Source organism: Polychytrium aggregatum (genome assembly GCF_025602895.1).
Source record: "Polychytrium aggregatum strain JEL109 chromosome Unknown BJ171scaffold_11, whole genome shotgun sequence".
Lineage (NCBI taxonomy): Eukaryota > Fungi > Chytridiomycota > Chytridiomycetes > Polychytriales > Polychytrium > Polychytrium aggregatum.
The window spans coordinates 343,156-359,306 of record NW_026516213.1 but is presented as its reverse complement, the minus strand read 5'-3'; the positions used below and the strand labels follow the sequence as shown (position 1 = coordinate 359,306).

At 57.1% G+C, this 16,151-nt stretch overlaps 5 protein-coding genes across 5 annotated transcripts; 4 read left to right on the top strand and 1 right to left on the bottom strand.

Annotated features, from left to right (window-relative positions):
- Nucleotides 1-570: 570 nt before the first annotated feature.
- BJ171DRAFT_497435 (DNA polymerase subunit Cdc27) lies at nt 571-3,705 on the top strand. Its single transcript, XM_053110285.1, has 10 exons — nt 571-837; nt 1,057-1,112; nt 1,304-1,422; nt 1,626-1,690; nt 1,840-1,904; nt 2,018-2,224; nt 2,336-2,747; nt 2,893-2,932; nt 3,151-3,264; nt 3,369-3,705. Exons 1-10 carry the CDS (start codon nt 778-780, stop codon nt 3,572-3,574), a joined length of 1,344 nt encoding a protein of 447 aa, XP_052968438.1. The 5' UTR covers nt 571-777; the 3' UTR covers nt 3,575-3,705.
- Nucleotides 3,706-4,356: 651 nt separating this feature from the next.
- BJ171DRAFT_597519 (uncharacterized protein) lies at nt 4,357-5,481 on the top strand. Its single transcript, XM_053114764.1, has 2 exons — nt 4,357-4,399; nt 4,586-5,481. The coding sequence occupies exon 2, from the start codon at nt 4,649-4,651 to the stop codon at nt 5,252-5,254; it is 606 nt and encodes a 201-aa protein (XP_052968437.1). The 5' UTR covers nt 4,357-4,399; nt 4,586-4,648; the 3' UTR covers nt 5,255-5,481.
- A 3,603-nt stretch (nt 5,482-9,084) lies between these two features.
- Nucleotides 9,085-9,843, top strand: BJ171DRAFT_597517 (uncharacterized protein). Its single transcript, XM_053114763.1, has 2 exons — nt 9,085-9,317; nt 9,451-9,843. Exons 1-2 carry the CDS (start codon nt 9,107-9,109, stop codon nt 9,606-9,608), a joined length of 369 nt encoding a protein of 122 aa, XP_052968436.1. The 5' UTR covers nt 9,085-9,106; the 3' UTR covers nt 9,609-9,843.
- On the bottom strand, nt 9,524-10,446 carry BJ171DRAFT_28930 (uncharacterized protein). Its single transcript, XM_053106932.1, has one exon. It carries the CDS (start codon nt 10,260-10,262, stop codon nt 9,609-9,611), a length of 654 nt encoding a protein of 217 aa, XP_052968435.1. The 5' UTR covers nt 10,263-10,446; the 3' UTR covers nt 9,524-9,608.
- Nucleotides 10,447-10,744: 298 nt separating this feature from the next.
- On the top strand, nt 10,745-15,763 carry BJ171DRAFT_597516 (male sterility protein-domain-containing protein). Its single transcript, XM_053114762.1, has 11 exons — nt 10,745-11,304; nt 11,433-11,492; nt 11,590-11,762; nt 11,933-11,945; nt 12,079-12,157; nt 12,232-12,381; nt 12,450-12,626; nt 12,697-13,025; nt 13,170-14,512; nt 14,770-14,962; nt 15,162-15,763. The coding sequence occupies exons 1-11, from the start codon at nt 10,928-10,930 to the stop codon at nt 15,508-15,510; spliced, it is 3,243 nt and encodes a 1,080-aa protein (XP_052968434.1). The 5' UTR covers nt 10,745-10,927; the 3' UTR covers nt 15,511-15,763.
- Nucleotides 15,764-16,151: the final 388 nt, after the last annotated feature.

Below are 16,151 nucleotides of genomic sequence, written 5' to 3'. Positions count from 1 at the left end.
AATCCAATCCTCAGATGGAGCCGCGATATAAGTCTCGAAGTGAACCGCAAGATGGGCCACAAGATGAACCGAAGGGGTATCGCTGGGGTGTCGCCAGTGCCCATGCACGGCTTGTCATCACCAGTCAATCGCTGTTTTGAGTCGCGCTTGCCATACCCGACCACACCGCAACCATCTTGATTGGGGGGCGGTTCGAAGAATATTGCCTGTCCAAGCTATTGCTGAACTTGTGTGACTTGTGACCACGTTGACGTCCCAAGTTCTCCCATATCCCAAAGTGGGGAATAAAGCTGTCTCGTCCCTCTGTGGTCGAGCATGCACAGTGCCTATGCGGACGGCTGCTTGTTCGCGGGCTGGCGGACCACTTCCGGAACCCACCGCGGGCTGCCGATGCTCATGAGCGCGGCATCAATGGTGGCTGGATGCACGACAGAACACTCTCTCCAGAATCCCGTGCTGCGCTCGTTCAATTCTGCCAAAAAAGGCAGCTGCTGATGCGCAGTCGCTCGCGACTCCGCCCTGGTTTCGTCCAGGATTTGCTGGGGAGGATCGGCCACGGCTGCTCTTGCCTCCACATTCTGCTGGACGAGCAACCGGCTCTGATCGGCTGCGACCTGGTACCTCATCAAGACCCGCACGGGATCCGCCCCTCCCTCTTTCTTCGTCTGCAAAGCGACCCAGGCTTGCCCTGATTTTGCTGAGTCGGCAGCCAGATCGACAGCCCCGCTGGCTGCAACCCGTATCCGCTTCCTGCTGGCACAGACCACCTGCAGCGACATGACCGTGGATCCGCACCTCCAGCACATCGACAGCCTCCTGAGTGACGAGGGCGCCATTGCAAGTATTGCCTCTGGCTGTCCTTGGAGCCTAACGCCGTGGTGGCCAAGTAGCAGCGGTCGTGTGGTTCCCGTTCTGGCGAGCTCGCCTGGGATTGGCGCCGGCAGCGTTTTGCATGGTTATTGAGTCGTTGTTACCGAGCAGCGGCCTCGAGTGCTGCCTGCTGCAATCAGTCACATCTGTATGTATACTAATGACCCTTGGATCTAATCTGGCTAGGTTACTTGCAAGTCGCTCTCGCGCAGCCTCAATGTCCCCGTAAACGAATCCAAGACGTAGGGAGCCAAAATGTTCTGCACTGCAGCAGCCGCATGCACCTTTCTCTCAGAAGAGCCACAAACGGCAATGAGCGGAAATCCGATCAAAGACGGTGCCGGTGTTGCGGTCAGGATCTATCACCGCGAGAAGTGGCCTTCATTTATGCACCTGATAACGAATCCGACGGGCTTCCATGTTCCCAACACAGACTCCTTGAGAATTACCGGCGCCAATCGCCAGGAGTTCATGCCATCTACTTTATCAGCGGCAAAACCAATCAAGGGGCGGAGATTGTGGCCAAGTTTGCGGCGCAGGAGCACTTGGAAGGTGAGCAACGCATAGTCGCATGCCGTTTGCCCCATGTCGCACGCATGCCACACAACGAGCTATCCAGAAACTCGGGATCGAATGCGAGCCGAGAGACTTTCGATCAGTGAAAGCAGGGACAGGCGCTCTGGATCCGCGTACATTCAGCTCACATGCCACATGCGATGTGAATCCGCATTGGTACAATCCTTGTTCGGTTGCAGAAATCACAAGGCAGCTCGAACACTCCAGCTACTATGTCTATAGCTTACAGACGCACGCTCCAAAGGTGTGTGCCGCTCGATTTGACTGATGGTAGAGCGTGAAATACAAGCACAGGCCGGATTCGCTTGGTCGGGTTGACTGAGCAAGATGCAGACTTCTCTGAAGCGAGGCCGAGGCGATCTGACAAAGGGCATGCTTTCCATCCGCCACCAGGATACCGAGGCCATGTTCGCCACGGATTATCAAGTCCAAGCTGCCGATGACCTCTCCAACGTCAGGTAGCAATGGGCTGCTTGACTCTCAGCATCGTGGACAGACCTCCAAAGCCCAGCATGTGCTGCAGAGCTTGCAGTTTCTCTGACCGAGCCCGATCTCTGCACCGACAAAATAGCCATTTCCGAGCAATCAAGTCTGCAACCGTGGAGTTTAATTTCAAGCGAATGGGTGGCTCGTCTGCAGCGCAGGCCGCTTCCAGCGACACTGTTCCGAAACCAGTCGCTGTCCAGCCCAAGGCAAAACCAGAACCTGAGCCCGGCCGCGCTACCGTTGCTCCTAAGACAGTCGAGAAGCCCGTCCCGGCCAACAACGAAAAGTCAAAGTATGACTGTCTTGCACTCGGTTGCTCGCCCGTGCTCGTCGATCTGTGCGTGTATAGTGCAGGTGTTTGATCGATAGTGACTGTGTACTTCCCCCACTCTTGGTTGCTCAGCAAACACTTGACGACCTCGGACAAGCGGCAGGCGTTTTTGAACTCGTTTGTCAAGAAGGAAGCCGCTCGACCCAAATCGGCACCCGAAAACTCTGCCACCAAGGACACTCCATTTGCATCCAAATTGACCTCGGCGGTCCAGGCGAGCGAACCGGATGCAGTCGCAAACCAAGCTACCGAGCCCGGGCGATCTAACGGCCGCTCTGAGCGTCCGCATCAGAGTGGATCGAAAACTAGCAGTCCGATACAACCAGCAGCCAAGGCGGCGCCCAAATCGGTCGCCCGCAGAGTAGAGCCAGAGGTGCGCTCCGAAGTATCGATAGCGCAAGAAAAGATCCTGAGCGATCTGATGGATGACGATGAAGATGAAGATGGCAACGAGGACGACATGGCGGCTGCAGACCCGAACGAGGTGCGTGACCTGATGAATCCACGGTACAATTCCATGATAGAACCGGACAAAGATATCGAATTGGCAGACCTAGACTCACAGCCATTCCTCTGTCGCTGCTTGCTTTGTGTCTCACTTGCTGCCTGACGATGTCATGGTGATCCAGCTGTCTGAGCCACAGGCCAAGCGAGCCCGACTCCAAACCGGTGAGGCATCCGCGACTGCTGCACCCAGACCCATTTAGCTTTTGGCTGCGTCGAGTGTTGCTGTGTCAGGCATTGCATTTTTCTGTCGAAATTGTTTGCCAGCCTCCGAGCGTTTTGGGGCTGCTAGGCGAGTTTCCAGGCAATCTCATGTTTCTGACCACCGATCGATTTGGCCTGCCATACGCCCCCGTTACCTCGTCTACCGCTGGTGGTCCCAGCAACCTCTGTGATATCCGACGAGGGCGCCGGCTCGCCATCTGCAGGTGTCCGGCGTGTCCGCAAGCGCCGACAGAAGAAGGTTACCAAGACGTTTCAGGAGGGAAAATATCTTGGTAATAGTCTTGGCACGGCATGGTCGCAAGAGTGAATAGAGGCAGATGGTGTGATTCGGGGCCAATACGCTGGTACGCTGCCTCACGCCCCTCGTCGCTGACAGTGACTCGAGATGTTGTCGAATGGGAGTCCTACTCCGAGGATGAGGCTGAGCCCTTGCCCGCCAAGCCCATACAGCCGCAATTGCCTCGACAGCAGTCGGCCGATTCAGAGCCCGCAGAAGCCGACACCAAGGGCAAGAAGAAGAAGCAAAGCCGAACGCAGATGGCCGGGCAGCAGTCTCTGCTCAGCTTCTTCTCGAAGAAGTAGCGGTTTGTGCATGGCCGCCGAGCAGACAGGGCAAATCCGCCACGAGCAGCCGTGGGCTGATCTCTTGGCCATGGTCGCTAGCGCTAGCACCGGTACTGGGCAGCAATACATCTGCTGTGCTATTTCGAACACTGCTGCTCCGTCTCGTCAGGTTGTTGTCAGTGAGTCGCATGTTGACCGGCATGCCACTTCCTTCTGCGGCTCTATCACCCCGGACCAAGCGAGCGCAGAGGACGCCGATGTAACGGCCCAGATCGCTTCCAGGTTGCTATGGTGGGCTGGTGCGTGGCGAATTGGCGGGAAGATTACCAGATCGTTGCTCTGCCGGGACATGGAAGCAAACACAGCAGCGCCATTTTTTCCCGCGCCGGCGCACTCGTCGACACCTGGAGGGAGTCCGAGGGCGGCCGCGCCTTCTGCATTTCATCCAGTGCACATCCATTAGGCTGTGGGCCACAGAAGAAGTGCACCACCACCACCGCCGCCGCCGCCGTCATCTCCTCCCCGCGAGGAACAGCGCAAAACCTTGCTCCGGGCCGGGAGGAGGAGGAGGAGGATCTTGCAGAAACAAGCAAAAGGCGGGATGCGCGCCAAAACTGCAGGGCGCGAGAAGGCGGGCAATCGGTTGGAAACGAATCTGCGGGACGGCCAGGAGTGGGCCAAGGCTCGGTTGCGGAATATAAAGAACGGGCTCGGCCGGGGCTTCCATGGCCGGCACTGCGACCACCAGACGATCCAGCGCGTGCTCTTAGGATTCTTCTCCCTCACCCCCGACTCGCCCAAGCGTACACTGCGATCCGTCCCTAAAAAGCTCCGAAACGAGAGGTAGGACCTGGGCACGGCGCACCGCGGAAACTGCATCGATGTTGGCGAGAAAGCCCGCTGCGACCTTGCCTGACGGATGGATTAACACAAGAAGCCCGCGGCTGGGATACTTGTTCCCACCGCTCGTCCCTGACCATTCTCACCCGCCCCGTCGTTTGCCATTCCGATCCGAATCCATTCTCCCAGCCAAACCACCAAACCACCAACCCGCCCCTCTCGCCCCTTCCCGACCAACCAACCTCCTCTACCATGCGTTTCGCCGCCGTTGCAGTCCTTCTCTGCCTTGCCCTCTCGGCCGTCGCCGAGCCCAGCAAGCCCCACGAGTCCCACAGCACCCATGTCAGCGCACAGGTCTCCAAGTCGGAGCATCACCACACCCCTGCTCCCACCAGTCATAAAGTCGGCGAGGCCAATCCCAGCCCCAAGCCCCATCCTCGCAGCAAGCGTGCCGTTGCTAAGCACCCTCATCCTGCCTCGAAGCAGCACCAGGGGGGCCACCATGAGACCAAGTCCGTTCACACTCCCACCCACACTCACCAGGGCAAGCCCCACCACACTTCGAAGCATCAGGGCAAGCCCCACCACACTTCGAAGCATCAGGGCAAGCCCCACCACACTTCCAAGCCTCAGGGAAAACCTCACCACACTTCCAAGCCTCAGGGCAAGCCTCACCACACTTCCAAGCCTCAGGGCAAGCCTCACCACACTTCCAAGCCTCAGGGCAAGCCTCACCACACTTCGAAGCACCAGGGCGGCGCCCCGCACACCCACCCTATGGCCACCCCGGCTCACTCTGCCAAGCACCAGGGCCACCCCAAGGAGTCGCACAAACCCGCTCCCACCCACCATGCGTAAATACCATGACACAACGCAACTCGACGGTTGGCGGGAATGCCGGGTCTGATCTAAATTGGACCGATGCCCGACTCTCTACCTCGATCCTCTGTCGAAATGTTTAGTAGAATAGCCTTCATTGTGGTTCAGTGTTGTTATCTTTTCACTCTTACTTTTTGGCGAAATGCTCTTCTTACATATGTACCTACTCAGCCCAATATCGAACCGGGATAATCCCAAACTGAGACCCGCAGCCGAATTTCTCTGATTTTCCCGAATACAACCCGTCTCTCTTTGGCGGCCATCCTTTCTCGCAGCCTCGGGTGACGGCCGGAACTGGCTCAATCGGTACTGCGGCGATGATCTGCCTCGCTGTTGCAACCAAAAGCTATATGTATTGGGCTCTGAGGACGATCAACGGTTTACTGGCCCGCCGCAGGATACTTTGCGCGATCCGCATCTTGTCGATTGCGAATATCGGCAAGCCGGTGGCGGAGCAACAGGGCCCACCAGCGTCTGCGCGGCGAAGAAGGGATCGGGAAGGGAGCAATAGCTGCGAGCTTGGCACTCCTCTCGGCTCGGAACACAGCGACACGAAGGTCTGCGGAAGACCCAAAGACACCAAGCATCCAGGGCCCTGGTCGCCAGGCGGCCACAAAGAAGATGGATAGAGGTGAGGGAGCGTTCGAGGTAAACCGCAAAAACAGGATCCTCTGGCCAAAACTGCAGCCAGCAGGACAAGGCGGGGTCGTATGGTGCTAAAGATCTGCCTTGATTGCAGCGGGATAGGGTATCGTAGATCGATCTTCGGCCAAGGGACCACATCGCAGGATTGGCTAGCCATGCACGACAGATGGGCGGGACAGAATGTAGCAACAGTCGGCCTCCTTCTCGACATCATCGGAAGGCAGCTGGATCTGCTTCTGGAAAGGAGGTGTTGGAAAGGCAGCGCTGATTATGACGACGACCCCGATAATCAGGAATACGAATGTAAGTGTTGCAGCGGGTGAGGTACTGGCTTGGCTCTGTGGGCCTAAGACTTTACGGGCCAGGGAGATGGCGAGGGTTGAGGATAGGAGAGATTGCGTGAGGATATGGCTCTAGACAATAGCTACGACCGGGGGATGGACAGCATCTGTGGCTGGATGATTTCGGCAGCAATAGCATCAAGAAGTATGGGCGAACGGATCCAGTCATGAACAGGACAGCCCGAGAAATGTACACGATACTACAGACAGCGAAAGCCAGCGCAGGCGACTTGCTGCGCAGAGGATCCTGAACGGAGCCGCAGAGATGCGATGCAGACAGCCTACTTGTTCTGTTCGACCCGGTGATGGGAACGTCGCTGCCGCTTGGATCTTTGCATGCGTTGTGCAGGAAGCAGCTTCTGCTGCTCACCACTCCGTCCTCGTTCAGGGGCCGGGGCACCTGTGGCAGCGGAGCGGCAAGCACCCCCAGGGCAAACGATACCAGGGCGACGATCCAGGGACGCATCGGAACAGGGCTGAGGGGCAGCATGCCAGGCGCTCGTCAGAAGGCGAGTCCAGCAGCAGATGCAGGAGCAAGCGCAGACACAGAAGAGGATGCAGCAGGAGCAGGACGACAATGAGGCCGGGCCAACAGCGGACACGAAGGCGGCTGGGCTGGGGATGCGCGGCCGTCACACGGGCGGGCTGGGTGCACCGACGTGTGTGTGTGGCCGTGCGTGCCACCGTGGCGGTGCAGCGGCGTTACACGGACGACGCGCTGCGCAGTGTGCCGCACCACAAGGGCACTGTCACTTGGGAACACACACACGCACACCAATGTTGCACAGCGCCACCGCATCGCACAGGGCGCTGCGGCCCCTTGCTGACTGTCACCGCTCTCTGGTCTTGTGCTCGCGCTTGAGCAAGCCCGCTGCGCAGCACATCGCCGCCGATGTGGCGACTCGTCCATGATCAGCAACTCGACTCGGGATATCCCACGCTGCCACTCGACACCACCCAACACCACTCAACACCGCAAGCACCGTCGGCTGTGGAGGCACAGGTCCCAGAGCCCTTGGCGGCTCGGGCGGCTCGGATGCACATCCACAGAGCGACCAGGTTAGCGGCCAACAACGGTTTGTTTGTCCGAAACAGCAATGACTCCCGCTGTGCTTTGGATGTGCCGCCTGGAGTTCTCATGCGCCAGGGCCGCTCGCTCGTCCATGAGTGGCTTCTCATGGCCGGATGCCGCGATTGCCGCCTGCTCTTCCGCTCAGCCCCAAACCAGCCAGCCAGCCCGCTCGGATCAGCTCCCACCGGTATCATTCCGCGGGAAACCGATAGCCACCGCCGCCGCGTTCTGCACTCCAAAATGCTCCAAGCTGTTTCCACAGCGACGACTGGATGATGGCTATCGGAGAGCACCGCGACAGCCCGCCATCGAGCTTGCAGCCTGGCTGCGAGCACTGATGTGGTCGGCGTATATATGGGCGGCTCCTCCCACCGCCCTCGCCATCGTTAGTCGCGGTCCATCAAAGCCTTCCTACAACCATCACCCACCACTATTGCTCCAGCCTCCCATGCTTCGCCGTGACGACCTCAATGTGTTCGACTTTTCAAAGATTGCCGAAGTCTTTGAGGAATACGGCTACACTCTCGAGCGGCAGCACAACATTCGCAAAGCGATCAAACGGGTTATCAGCATACAACGTCTTGTGGGCCACGAAATCGAGGAGTTTCGAGAAAAGGTCTACGACTCCTTCAATAGAGGCATCAACCAGAAAATGGATACCCTTCAGTTCCTCAAGCACCTCTGTGATCTCTATCGGTTCGACACTCGCCACCTGAACAACTCCATCACTGCGTATACCAAATTTATCAAGTCCAAGAACATCTACATCTACGACTTTGTCGAGGGAAAGTACGTTACCTACAGCCAGAAGGAGTTGAGCGCCCTCATCCGCAAGAATCCCTATCCACTCGGGAGCGCGAAAAACCAAAGGCTGCAGTGCCTCCTCAAGACCGCCTTCTAGCCAGGCTCCGTTGTTACCGAGTACGCTTGGTGCGGCGGCTGATACGACAGCGAGGATTGCCCACTGGGTGTCTGCATCAGCTTCAGTTTGTTCTTGTTTTGCTAAAGATGGGCTTGTAGCCGTGGGACTTGGCTTCCACCGAGCCAAACGTTTGTCAGTGATGGCCGTGCTCCATGATGTGTGGCTTGTGCGTGGGCAATACAGCATCTCCACAGCCCAAGCGAATCGCACCGTCCCCAAGAGATGGCCCCTCGCTGGCCGCATCCCGGCTCGGCGCCGATGAGAGCATCAGCCATGGTTGGCAGAAGCCGAAAGGACAGTCTATCCAGAAAAAAAAAACGGGACAGTCACTTTCCGGCTTCAGATGTCTGAACCCCGCTGACTGACTGTAGGCCCCAGTGAGCAAGCCGTGAGATTGTTTCCCGTCTTGGTTGGCGATCGAGTGGTTTTGGTTGGTTTGGGAAGCATGGTCTTGAATACACCCGGCCGATCTCCTGTGGCGATGATCGACTGGCATACCGAGATCATGTTCCTTGAGGCATTGATGTCTCGATCCCGCAACGTATGGCAGCTTGCACAGCTCCGGACAAAGTGGGGTTTCTCGATATCAATATGGTGCTGTGCTTGGCCATGAATCCGATGAGCGGGTGAGTGTATTCAGGTTCCAGAACAAAAACACAGTCCTGGTTAAAAACGGGGTGTCCCATTTCATTTTGGAATCGCTGCATCTCCGCCTGCCTCGCCACCCGCCAGCCACACCGCCCGTGACCCAGTCCGTACATTGCATCGCCACCTCGAGCTATAAAACGGCTCCCGCCTGCTCTGCCTTTGCCCCTCGTTTTCGCTCGCTCGCTCGTTTCGCATCTGCTCTCATGGACAACATCGATCTCGCTGCCGGTGGCCTGTACAAGCGCAAGGGCGGCGGCGCTGTTGTCGTCGTCTCGCATCCGCCTCCACCGCCCGCACGGGTCGTTGTGGTGTCGCATCCGCCTCCGCCTCCGAGAGTCGTTGTGGTTTCGCACCCGCCGCCGCCCTCGAATGTCGTCGTCGTTTCGCATGCTCCTCCTCCTCCAGGATTCGTTGGTATGCCCTTCGCACGGCTGCACATGCATCTTTGCGCTGGCACAATGCTTGAGCCGCCACGATCGGCCCTACACCGATTGCTCGTCCCTGCTGCTGACCAACCCACCGCACCCCGTACTTGACAATGCCGTAGTCATCTCAAGCTCTCCTGGATGCTCTGGTTGCATCGGAAACTCGTCTCTGACTGTTGTCGGTCTGGCCGTTATCGCTGGCTGCATCATCGGCGTGGCTGTCATTGCCTACTGCGTCTACCGCTCCTGCACCCGAAAGCGCGGCTTCCAAAAGCTGTGATCAGCCCACAGACGAACCCATTTTCCTGTTCATTGTATTTTTTTTTGCGTTCCTGCGAAGGGCCAGACCTTTCGGACGACTCACCATCCGCACAAATCTCGTCCACCCGCCTTGGTGTGGACCGGTAACCCACGAATAGCAGAGTAAGCAAGCGCCATCAAGTCCGCAAGGGGGGATACCAGGGCACCTGAGCGAATAAACGACGCAGCTGCACTGGTTTGTAGGTCTTGATTGTTCCACTTGGGCTTGTCTTCCTGGGTGTTGTCTGATCGGGTGTGGCCGCTGCTGCTCGGAGCCATGTCCCTCCATGTCCAGCTGGAACGATGGTGGGGCCTCCAGCGATGCATCTTGGGTAAGACCTCTGGAAGGGCCTAGACAAGTCAAGGCACCCACGAGGGCAATGAAGCGGCTCTCATAGGGGGGGGGCAACAGACAAACCTGGCCAGTCGCTGAAGAAGATGCTCTTGGACAGGACACTTGCCCATGAGTGTATTGGCCGGCGATCCGGCCGCAAAGTGATCCGAGGGTAAAAGGACACAACATCTCGAGTGGAAAGAGAAGGCCCATGACAATGCGGGCTCGATCAACCAGACCGTTGCAGTAGGGCCAACCAGACATGGGTTCCCTGTGGGGCAAGATACCCGGAGTGTTCATGAAGCTGATAGAGGGTGTTGCTGGATACTGTGTCAGTCAGACGCCGAGACGTGCTGATTCGCGATGCTGAAGGCAGGCCCGCAACTCGAACGAGCCGCAGATGAACTTGCGATCAACACGGAAGCAGGCGACGACGGCCGCAGCAAAGGGAGCATGCCGGGTCTGGTCTGAGCTCTGCGATCTGGCCCAAGGACAGGGGTTTGTTGTTGTGCTGGGCGAGGGGTGGTGCGATTTGTGCTGTGGTGGCCACAATGAATATCCGCCAGCCAGACACAAACAGCGAACAAAGGGTGTCAAACTTGCCCATGTGTTCCCACCGAGTGAACTGTTCGCTGGCTGAACAGTGGATTTGCAAGCAGCTTGCTGGGCGAGGCAACAGCACAGCATCGAGGGACAACCAGCCAGACCCACCGCCCAAGCACAGAGCCGGTCACGCTGGCAGACTCAGCAGCTCGAGAGGAAGCACGAGCACTCGCTCAATGCAATCTGGCAAGCAGCCAGACCAAGCCGCCATCTCCTGGCTGCCCAGACCGACAAAAGGCGCTCCCCTCGCCCTTTCCCCTCGCCGTCGTTGTCTCGTTTCGCCCTTTCGGCTCCCTCCTCGCTCCCCTGCCCTCATCTGGCTTTGGTATCGGCACCTTTGTCGCTTCCATCCCAACCCCGGCATGCTCAGGGCCATCTCCTGTTGTTTTGGAGGGTCCGCAGACCCGGTCGACGACCGAGATGTCTCCTCGCAGACCCCTGTCTCCCAACAGCCAACATTCCCTTCTCAGCCCGATCCCTTTGGCCCCTGGCTCCATCCCGTCGAGTGCCTCGTCAACACTGCCCGCGACGAGCCCGATGCCCTCCTAATCAACACCTACGAGAGCGGCATCTCGGAGCGGCTCAGCTATCTCCGTGTGTGGAAGCAGGCGTACTCGGTCGCCCAGGCTCTCAAGGCTCTCCCTGGCTGGAACGACGACGACCACGAGGTCATCGGCACCTTCTGCGAGGCCGAAGCCAGCTGGGTGATCTTCTCGCTTGCTGTGTGGATGCTGGGCAAGTGAGTATCTCTGGTCTGGTCTGGTCTGGTCTGGTCTGGTCTGGTCAGTCTGCCTGTGCATGACATGACCGGCCTTTGTCCATGCCATGACCAGGATCGAGTCTCATCTGTCCCTTGTTGCCACCCAGGAAAACACTCAACCTCGCTCTCAACTTCCCTGCCGCTGTTCGCAAGGCTCTGTGCGAGAGGTTTGTCCTTGTGCTGGTCTCGCATGTGTCTCAGGAGATTGACATCCCAGAGACCTCTGTGCTCAACCTGACTCGACCTTGACTCCAATCGATGCAGACACTCCATCAAGTACATCCTCTACCACCACACCAAGCCTGGCCGCACCATTGGAGTGACATTGGTCGATGCCACCACGTTCCCTGTGCTGGACAACGTCCCACCCCCGTCTCTCGAAGTCTGTGAGCCCCTTGATGATTATGTCACCATCCAGTGCACCTCTGGAACAACCGGTATGTGGGGTGGTCGAGCGTGATGGTCCAGCAGCAAAGCAGATGGTGCAGTGGTGAGTAGAGTAAGATGGTGAGTGTGGTGAATGTGGAAAGTGATACGCTGACGATGCACATCCAACCCACAACCCGACTCCTTCGTCCTGCATCCTGGCTCCTCGTCGCTCTCACAGGCATCCCCAAGTCGTGAGTTCCCTGTGGTTTCTGATCCTGTGTCGCACCTGATGCTGTGTCGCGCCTGATGCTTGTTCACATTCACAAGTGATCACATCACCACTCGTTGACTGAATCCTTCTGTGCTTGATGTTGATTGTTGCAGGTTCAAGTTCCCACACACTGGTGCAATCACAATTCGAACCTCAATCGGAGTGCTGAAGAGCAGCGCCGGGATATTGCAGGTTAGGATACAGGACATCAAATATCCCATTGATCCGAGCTCAAAGTGGGTTTACTGACATTTGACTCCTCTCAGACCCCAGCATTCGTGGCAACATTTAGTATTTTGCTCAGTGCACTGAATCTTGGAGGATCCGTGTGGATTCCCGAATTGACGTTCAACACAGTTGAGAAAGCAAAGAACGTTGCCCAAATCCTGGATGACGGCGTCGCCTACGTGATTCTGGTAAGCAACAGACATTCCAGCGTATAATGAAGCATATCGCCCACACTAATGATATCATTCTTTCACAGACTCCTTCATTCATGAAGCTCGTTATCGGCACCGCCACTTCATTGAACTCGGACGTCAAGTGGATGAAGACAAAGCGAGTGCTGCTTGGCGCAGAGTACGTGCCAATGAGCGTCATCCGAATGTCGAAGGAAAGGTTCCCAAACACCGAGATTCAGTCAGCCTATGGATCGAGTGAGGTACAGTCCACGTCACTAGGTTTGCATCATCAATGAGCTGGGCATTTATTGACCGAAGTTTCTTCATCAGACAGGAGTTATTGGGGCACATTCATTTTTGAGGATCCCGGCCGATAATCCCGTTCCAGAGAAGTTGGTCTACAAGTTGGCCAAACCTGGCGTGCGCTGCCTTCTCTTTGACGAGAAAGGCGAGATTATCGATCCACGGTACTCCAGCAGCGGAATCCTGGTCTTTGCCGTCGATCCCGAGCATCCTGCCAAGGACCATCCGAGCTTTGTCAACGCCGATCCCAACGACAAGCTGTCGACTTTCGGCTTCCTCGTGGATGGCTCGCCCCGAGTCTGCACCATGGACTGGGTCGAGATGGTCAGCGACAAGGAGTTCAGTGTCGTTGGAAGGTGAGTATGGCGACTATTGTGTGCTTGATCCATGAGAACTGCCATCCACACTCTTGGTTCCGATCCTTTTGCTCGCTGGATACTTATCACTCTCATTCTCACACCTCACACCTCACACCTCACACCTCACACCTCACCCTCCAGATTCGACCAGAAGATCAAGGTCAACGGTGTCTATGTCGACCTGAACTACCTCAGGGAGCTTGTCCACAAGCACTTGTCCCAGGTCATTGCCGACTGCTACTTCATCCACACCTCCGAGAGGAAGATCATCTTGCTCTACGTCCTTCAGAAAGGATCCAATCCCGACTTGATCTCGGCCGATATCATTCGAGTCGTCGAGGACATGTTGTTGCTGCTGAACGTCTCCAAGGTCCCCATCCACAACTGCCTCAGGCTCCACGAGCTCCCCTTCAACGACTCGGGCAAGGTCGATCTCAAGAAGCTTAAGCGCATCGCCGAGAACATCGAGCAGTACGGCCAGGCGGTCGATTACCCGCCCCTCATGGTCACCAGAACGTTCTTGACCAAGATTGCCTTCAAGATCTCCGAGTTCAGCAGCCAGATCCTGGACAACCCCGGTCTCTACGGCCGCAACTTTTACATTGGCGGTGTCGGCTTTGACTCGCTGAGCATCGGCCGCCTGGCTCTCGCCATCAGGGAGGAGTACGGTGTCGAGATCTCGCCAATGATCCTGCTGTCGAACAGCATGAGTCCCAAGGATGCCGCCCAGCTGGTCGTCGACATTCTCGACGACAAGCTGGTGATTCCGCCGACAATCGATCTGGCTGCCGAGGCTGCCAAGCTCGACGATGCGAGTGTGACGGCCGAGGGTTTCCCTCCGTTTGTCTATCCCAAGGAGGTCCGCGGCATCGTCCTGACGGGTGCAACCAGCTTCCTCGGAGCATTCCTGATCTTTGAGCTGGCACACAAGTTCCCTCGGGCCAAGATCTACTGCCTGGCACGAACCGAGACCGAGAAACTGGCCTTCCTCCGCACCTACTCCAACGCCTCGAGGCTGGTGATTGCATCGCGGAACAAGAACGATCCGTGGTATGACGTGCGAGACCGGTGGGTTGGTCTGCGCGGCGACGTTTCCAAGGAGCGATGGGCACTCTCGGACGAGCGATGGAAGGAGATTTGCGAAGAGACCGACATGATTGTGCACAACGCCGCCGAGGTGCACTGGCTCTACAACTACAACGAGCTCAAGGCAACAAACGTCCTCAGCACGGTGACGGTGCTGCAGCTGGCCACGACGCACCATCTCAAGGTGGTGCACTACATCTCGACCATCGGGACGATTGCCATGGCCAAGGGCTCCGACAAGCCGCTCGAGGAGAAAATGTACTCCAACTGGAACCTGTCGGGCGGCTACTCGCAGACCAAGTGGGTCTCTGAGCAGCTGATCAACAAGGCACGATCGAGGGGAGTGCCTGCAACCATCATTCGGCCAGCGATGATTGCTGGCGACAGCGGATACGGAGGTGAGCCGTGGTGGTGTGGTGGTATGGTGATGTGTAATGTGGTGGTGTGTGATGTGGTGGTGTGGTGGTGTGGTGATGTGGTGATGTGGTGATGTGGTGATGTGTGATGTGGTGGTGTGTGATGTGGTGGTGTGTGATGTGGTGGAGATTCCCTCCTTCGTTCCCTCGACTTGACCATGGGTTGATGATCTTGTTTGTCAAGCGACACCCATCCATCGACCGACACTGTTTCTCACCCTGTTCACTCCATCCTCCAGTGTGCAACACAGACGACTATATCTGGCGATACATCGAGGGATGCATCAAGCTCGGCATTTGCCCGGCAAACGCCAGTCCCGTCACTTGGACCATGGATCCAGTCGACCATGTTGCCAAGGTGATTGCCGAGATTGTCAGCTCGGAGGAGGCGCTGTCCAAGTTTGTGTTCCACATCAGCGACTCGGAGCACAGGTGAGGAGTGCGTGGAGTGTGAGTGTGAGTGGAGTGTGGGTGTCAGTCGATGCTGTGCTTGGTATTGAGTGGGTCGCAGATGGACATGTTTGATGGCGGACATCGTTGGCCATCGCAACCACCCCTCACTCACTCACTCACTCACTCACTCACTCACTCACTCACTCACTCACTCACTCACTCACTCACTCACTCACAGTGTCATCACCGAGAAGCGTGTCTTTGAGATCGCCGATTCCGCTGGCTGGACTGTCCTGCAGGACACTCGCGAAAAGTTCAGGACAGTCATCTGGCGCAACCCATCGCCCGATAACCACGCCCTGCTTGCGTTCATGCGGATGCTGATGGACCTGTCCTTCAGGGTCGACAACACCAACACTCGCTCGATCTACCCGACGCCGTGTCCCTCGCCCGAGTTGGTCGTCAGGAAGAGTCTCTTCCACTTGGATCGGGTGTCCTATCTCGACCAGCCCACGGCGGCGGAGACCGAGCTCAAGGACGAGGAGTATCCCGATGTCCGTCCCTTCACCCGCACCGGCCGCCACTGATGTTGTGCTGGCTGGGCTGACCGATCGATCAGTGTCGTCTCGCTGCCCTTCCGTTCTGCGGCCGAGTCTTGTTGGACTGCCAGACACTGAACACGATTGATCCAACATTGAGATGTGGGCGGTGGTAGATTGCACTGTAATCCCAAAATTATCAAGAGTACAGGAATTGTGATGCCACTCAAGTGATGGGTGAGAGTGTATTTGTTCACACAAGCTTGTCAAGTACATAAAACACAGCTGCATGTTTGGGCACTGTTCCTTCGGCGAGGGCTTGCTTGTTCCTCGCTACCATTCCTTGCGCTGGACACTTCCAGCGCCGTTCCTGTTTCGAATCAAGGGCGGCCTGCCGTTACAGAAGTAGACGCTGCCCTGACCGTCCTTGTTGTCGATAACGACCTTTCCAAATCCATTCAGGTAGACATCACCACTGCCGTTGATGGACGCAAAGTGCAGTTCGTCTTGGCCAACATTTTCGGCATAGAGGCGGAGAGTACCGTTTCCGTCCTTGTGGATATCGTGAGCAGTCGAGAAGGTCAGCTCGCTGTCGCCGTCGCCGTTGAAGCTGTGGCCCATTTTCAAATGTTGCTTTCGAGTAACGAGGATACCGAGACAAAAGCTTGATGCGAGGGATGGGCTTGCTT

Bases quoted from the DNA above. Each gene is read 5' to 3' on its own strand.
- BJ171DRAFT_597516 (XM_053114762.1), top strand. From the start codon at position 10,928: ATGCTCAGGGCCATCTCCTGTTGTTTTGGAGGGTCCGCAGACCCGGTC. The intron at 12,382-12,449 runs GTAAGCAACAGA...ATTCTTTCACAG, and splicing joins GCGTCGCCTACGTGATTCTG to ACTCCTTCATTCATGAAGCT. The intron at 14,513-14,769 runs GTGAGCCGTGGT...TCCATCCTCCAG, and splicing joins TGGCGACAGCGGATACGGAG to TGTGCAACACAGACGACTAT.
- BJ171DRAFT_597519 (XM_053114764.1), top strand. From the start codon at position 4,649: ATGCGTTTCGCCGCCGTTGCAGTCCTTCTCTGCCTTGCCCTCTCGGCC.
- BJ171DRAFT_497435 (XM_053110285.1), top strand. From the start codon at position 778: ATGACCGTGGATCCGCACCTCCAGCACATCGACAGCCTCCTGAGTGAC. The intron at 1,423-1,625 runs GTGAGCAACGCA...GTTCGGTTGCAG, and splicing joins GGCGCAGGAGCACTTGGAAG to AAATCACAAGGCAGCTCGAA. The intron at 1,691-1,839 runs GTGTGTGCCGCT...ATCCGCCACCAG, and splicing joins TACAGACGCACGCTCCAAAG to GATACCGAGGCCATGTTCGC.
- BJ171DRAFT_597517 (XM_053114763.1), top strand. From the start codon at position 9,107: ATGGACAACATCGATCTCGCTGCCGGTGGCCTGTACAAGCGCAAGGGC. The intron at 9,318-9,450 runs GTATGCCCTTCG...ACAATGCCGTAG, and splicing joins TCCTCCTCCAGGATTCGTTG to TCATCTCAAGCTCTCCTGGA.
- BJ171DRAFT_28930 (XM_053106932.1), bottom strand. From the start codon at position 10,262: ATGAACACTCCGGGTATCTTGCCCCACAGGGAACCCATGTCTGGTTGG.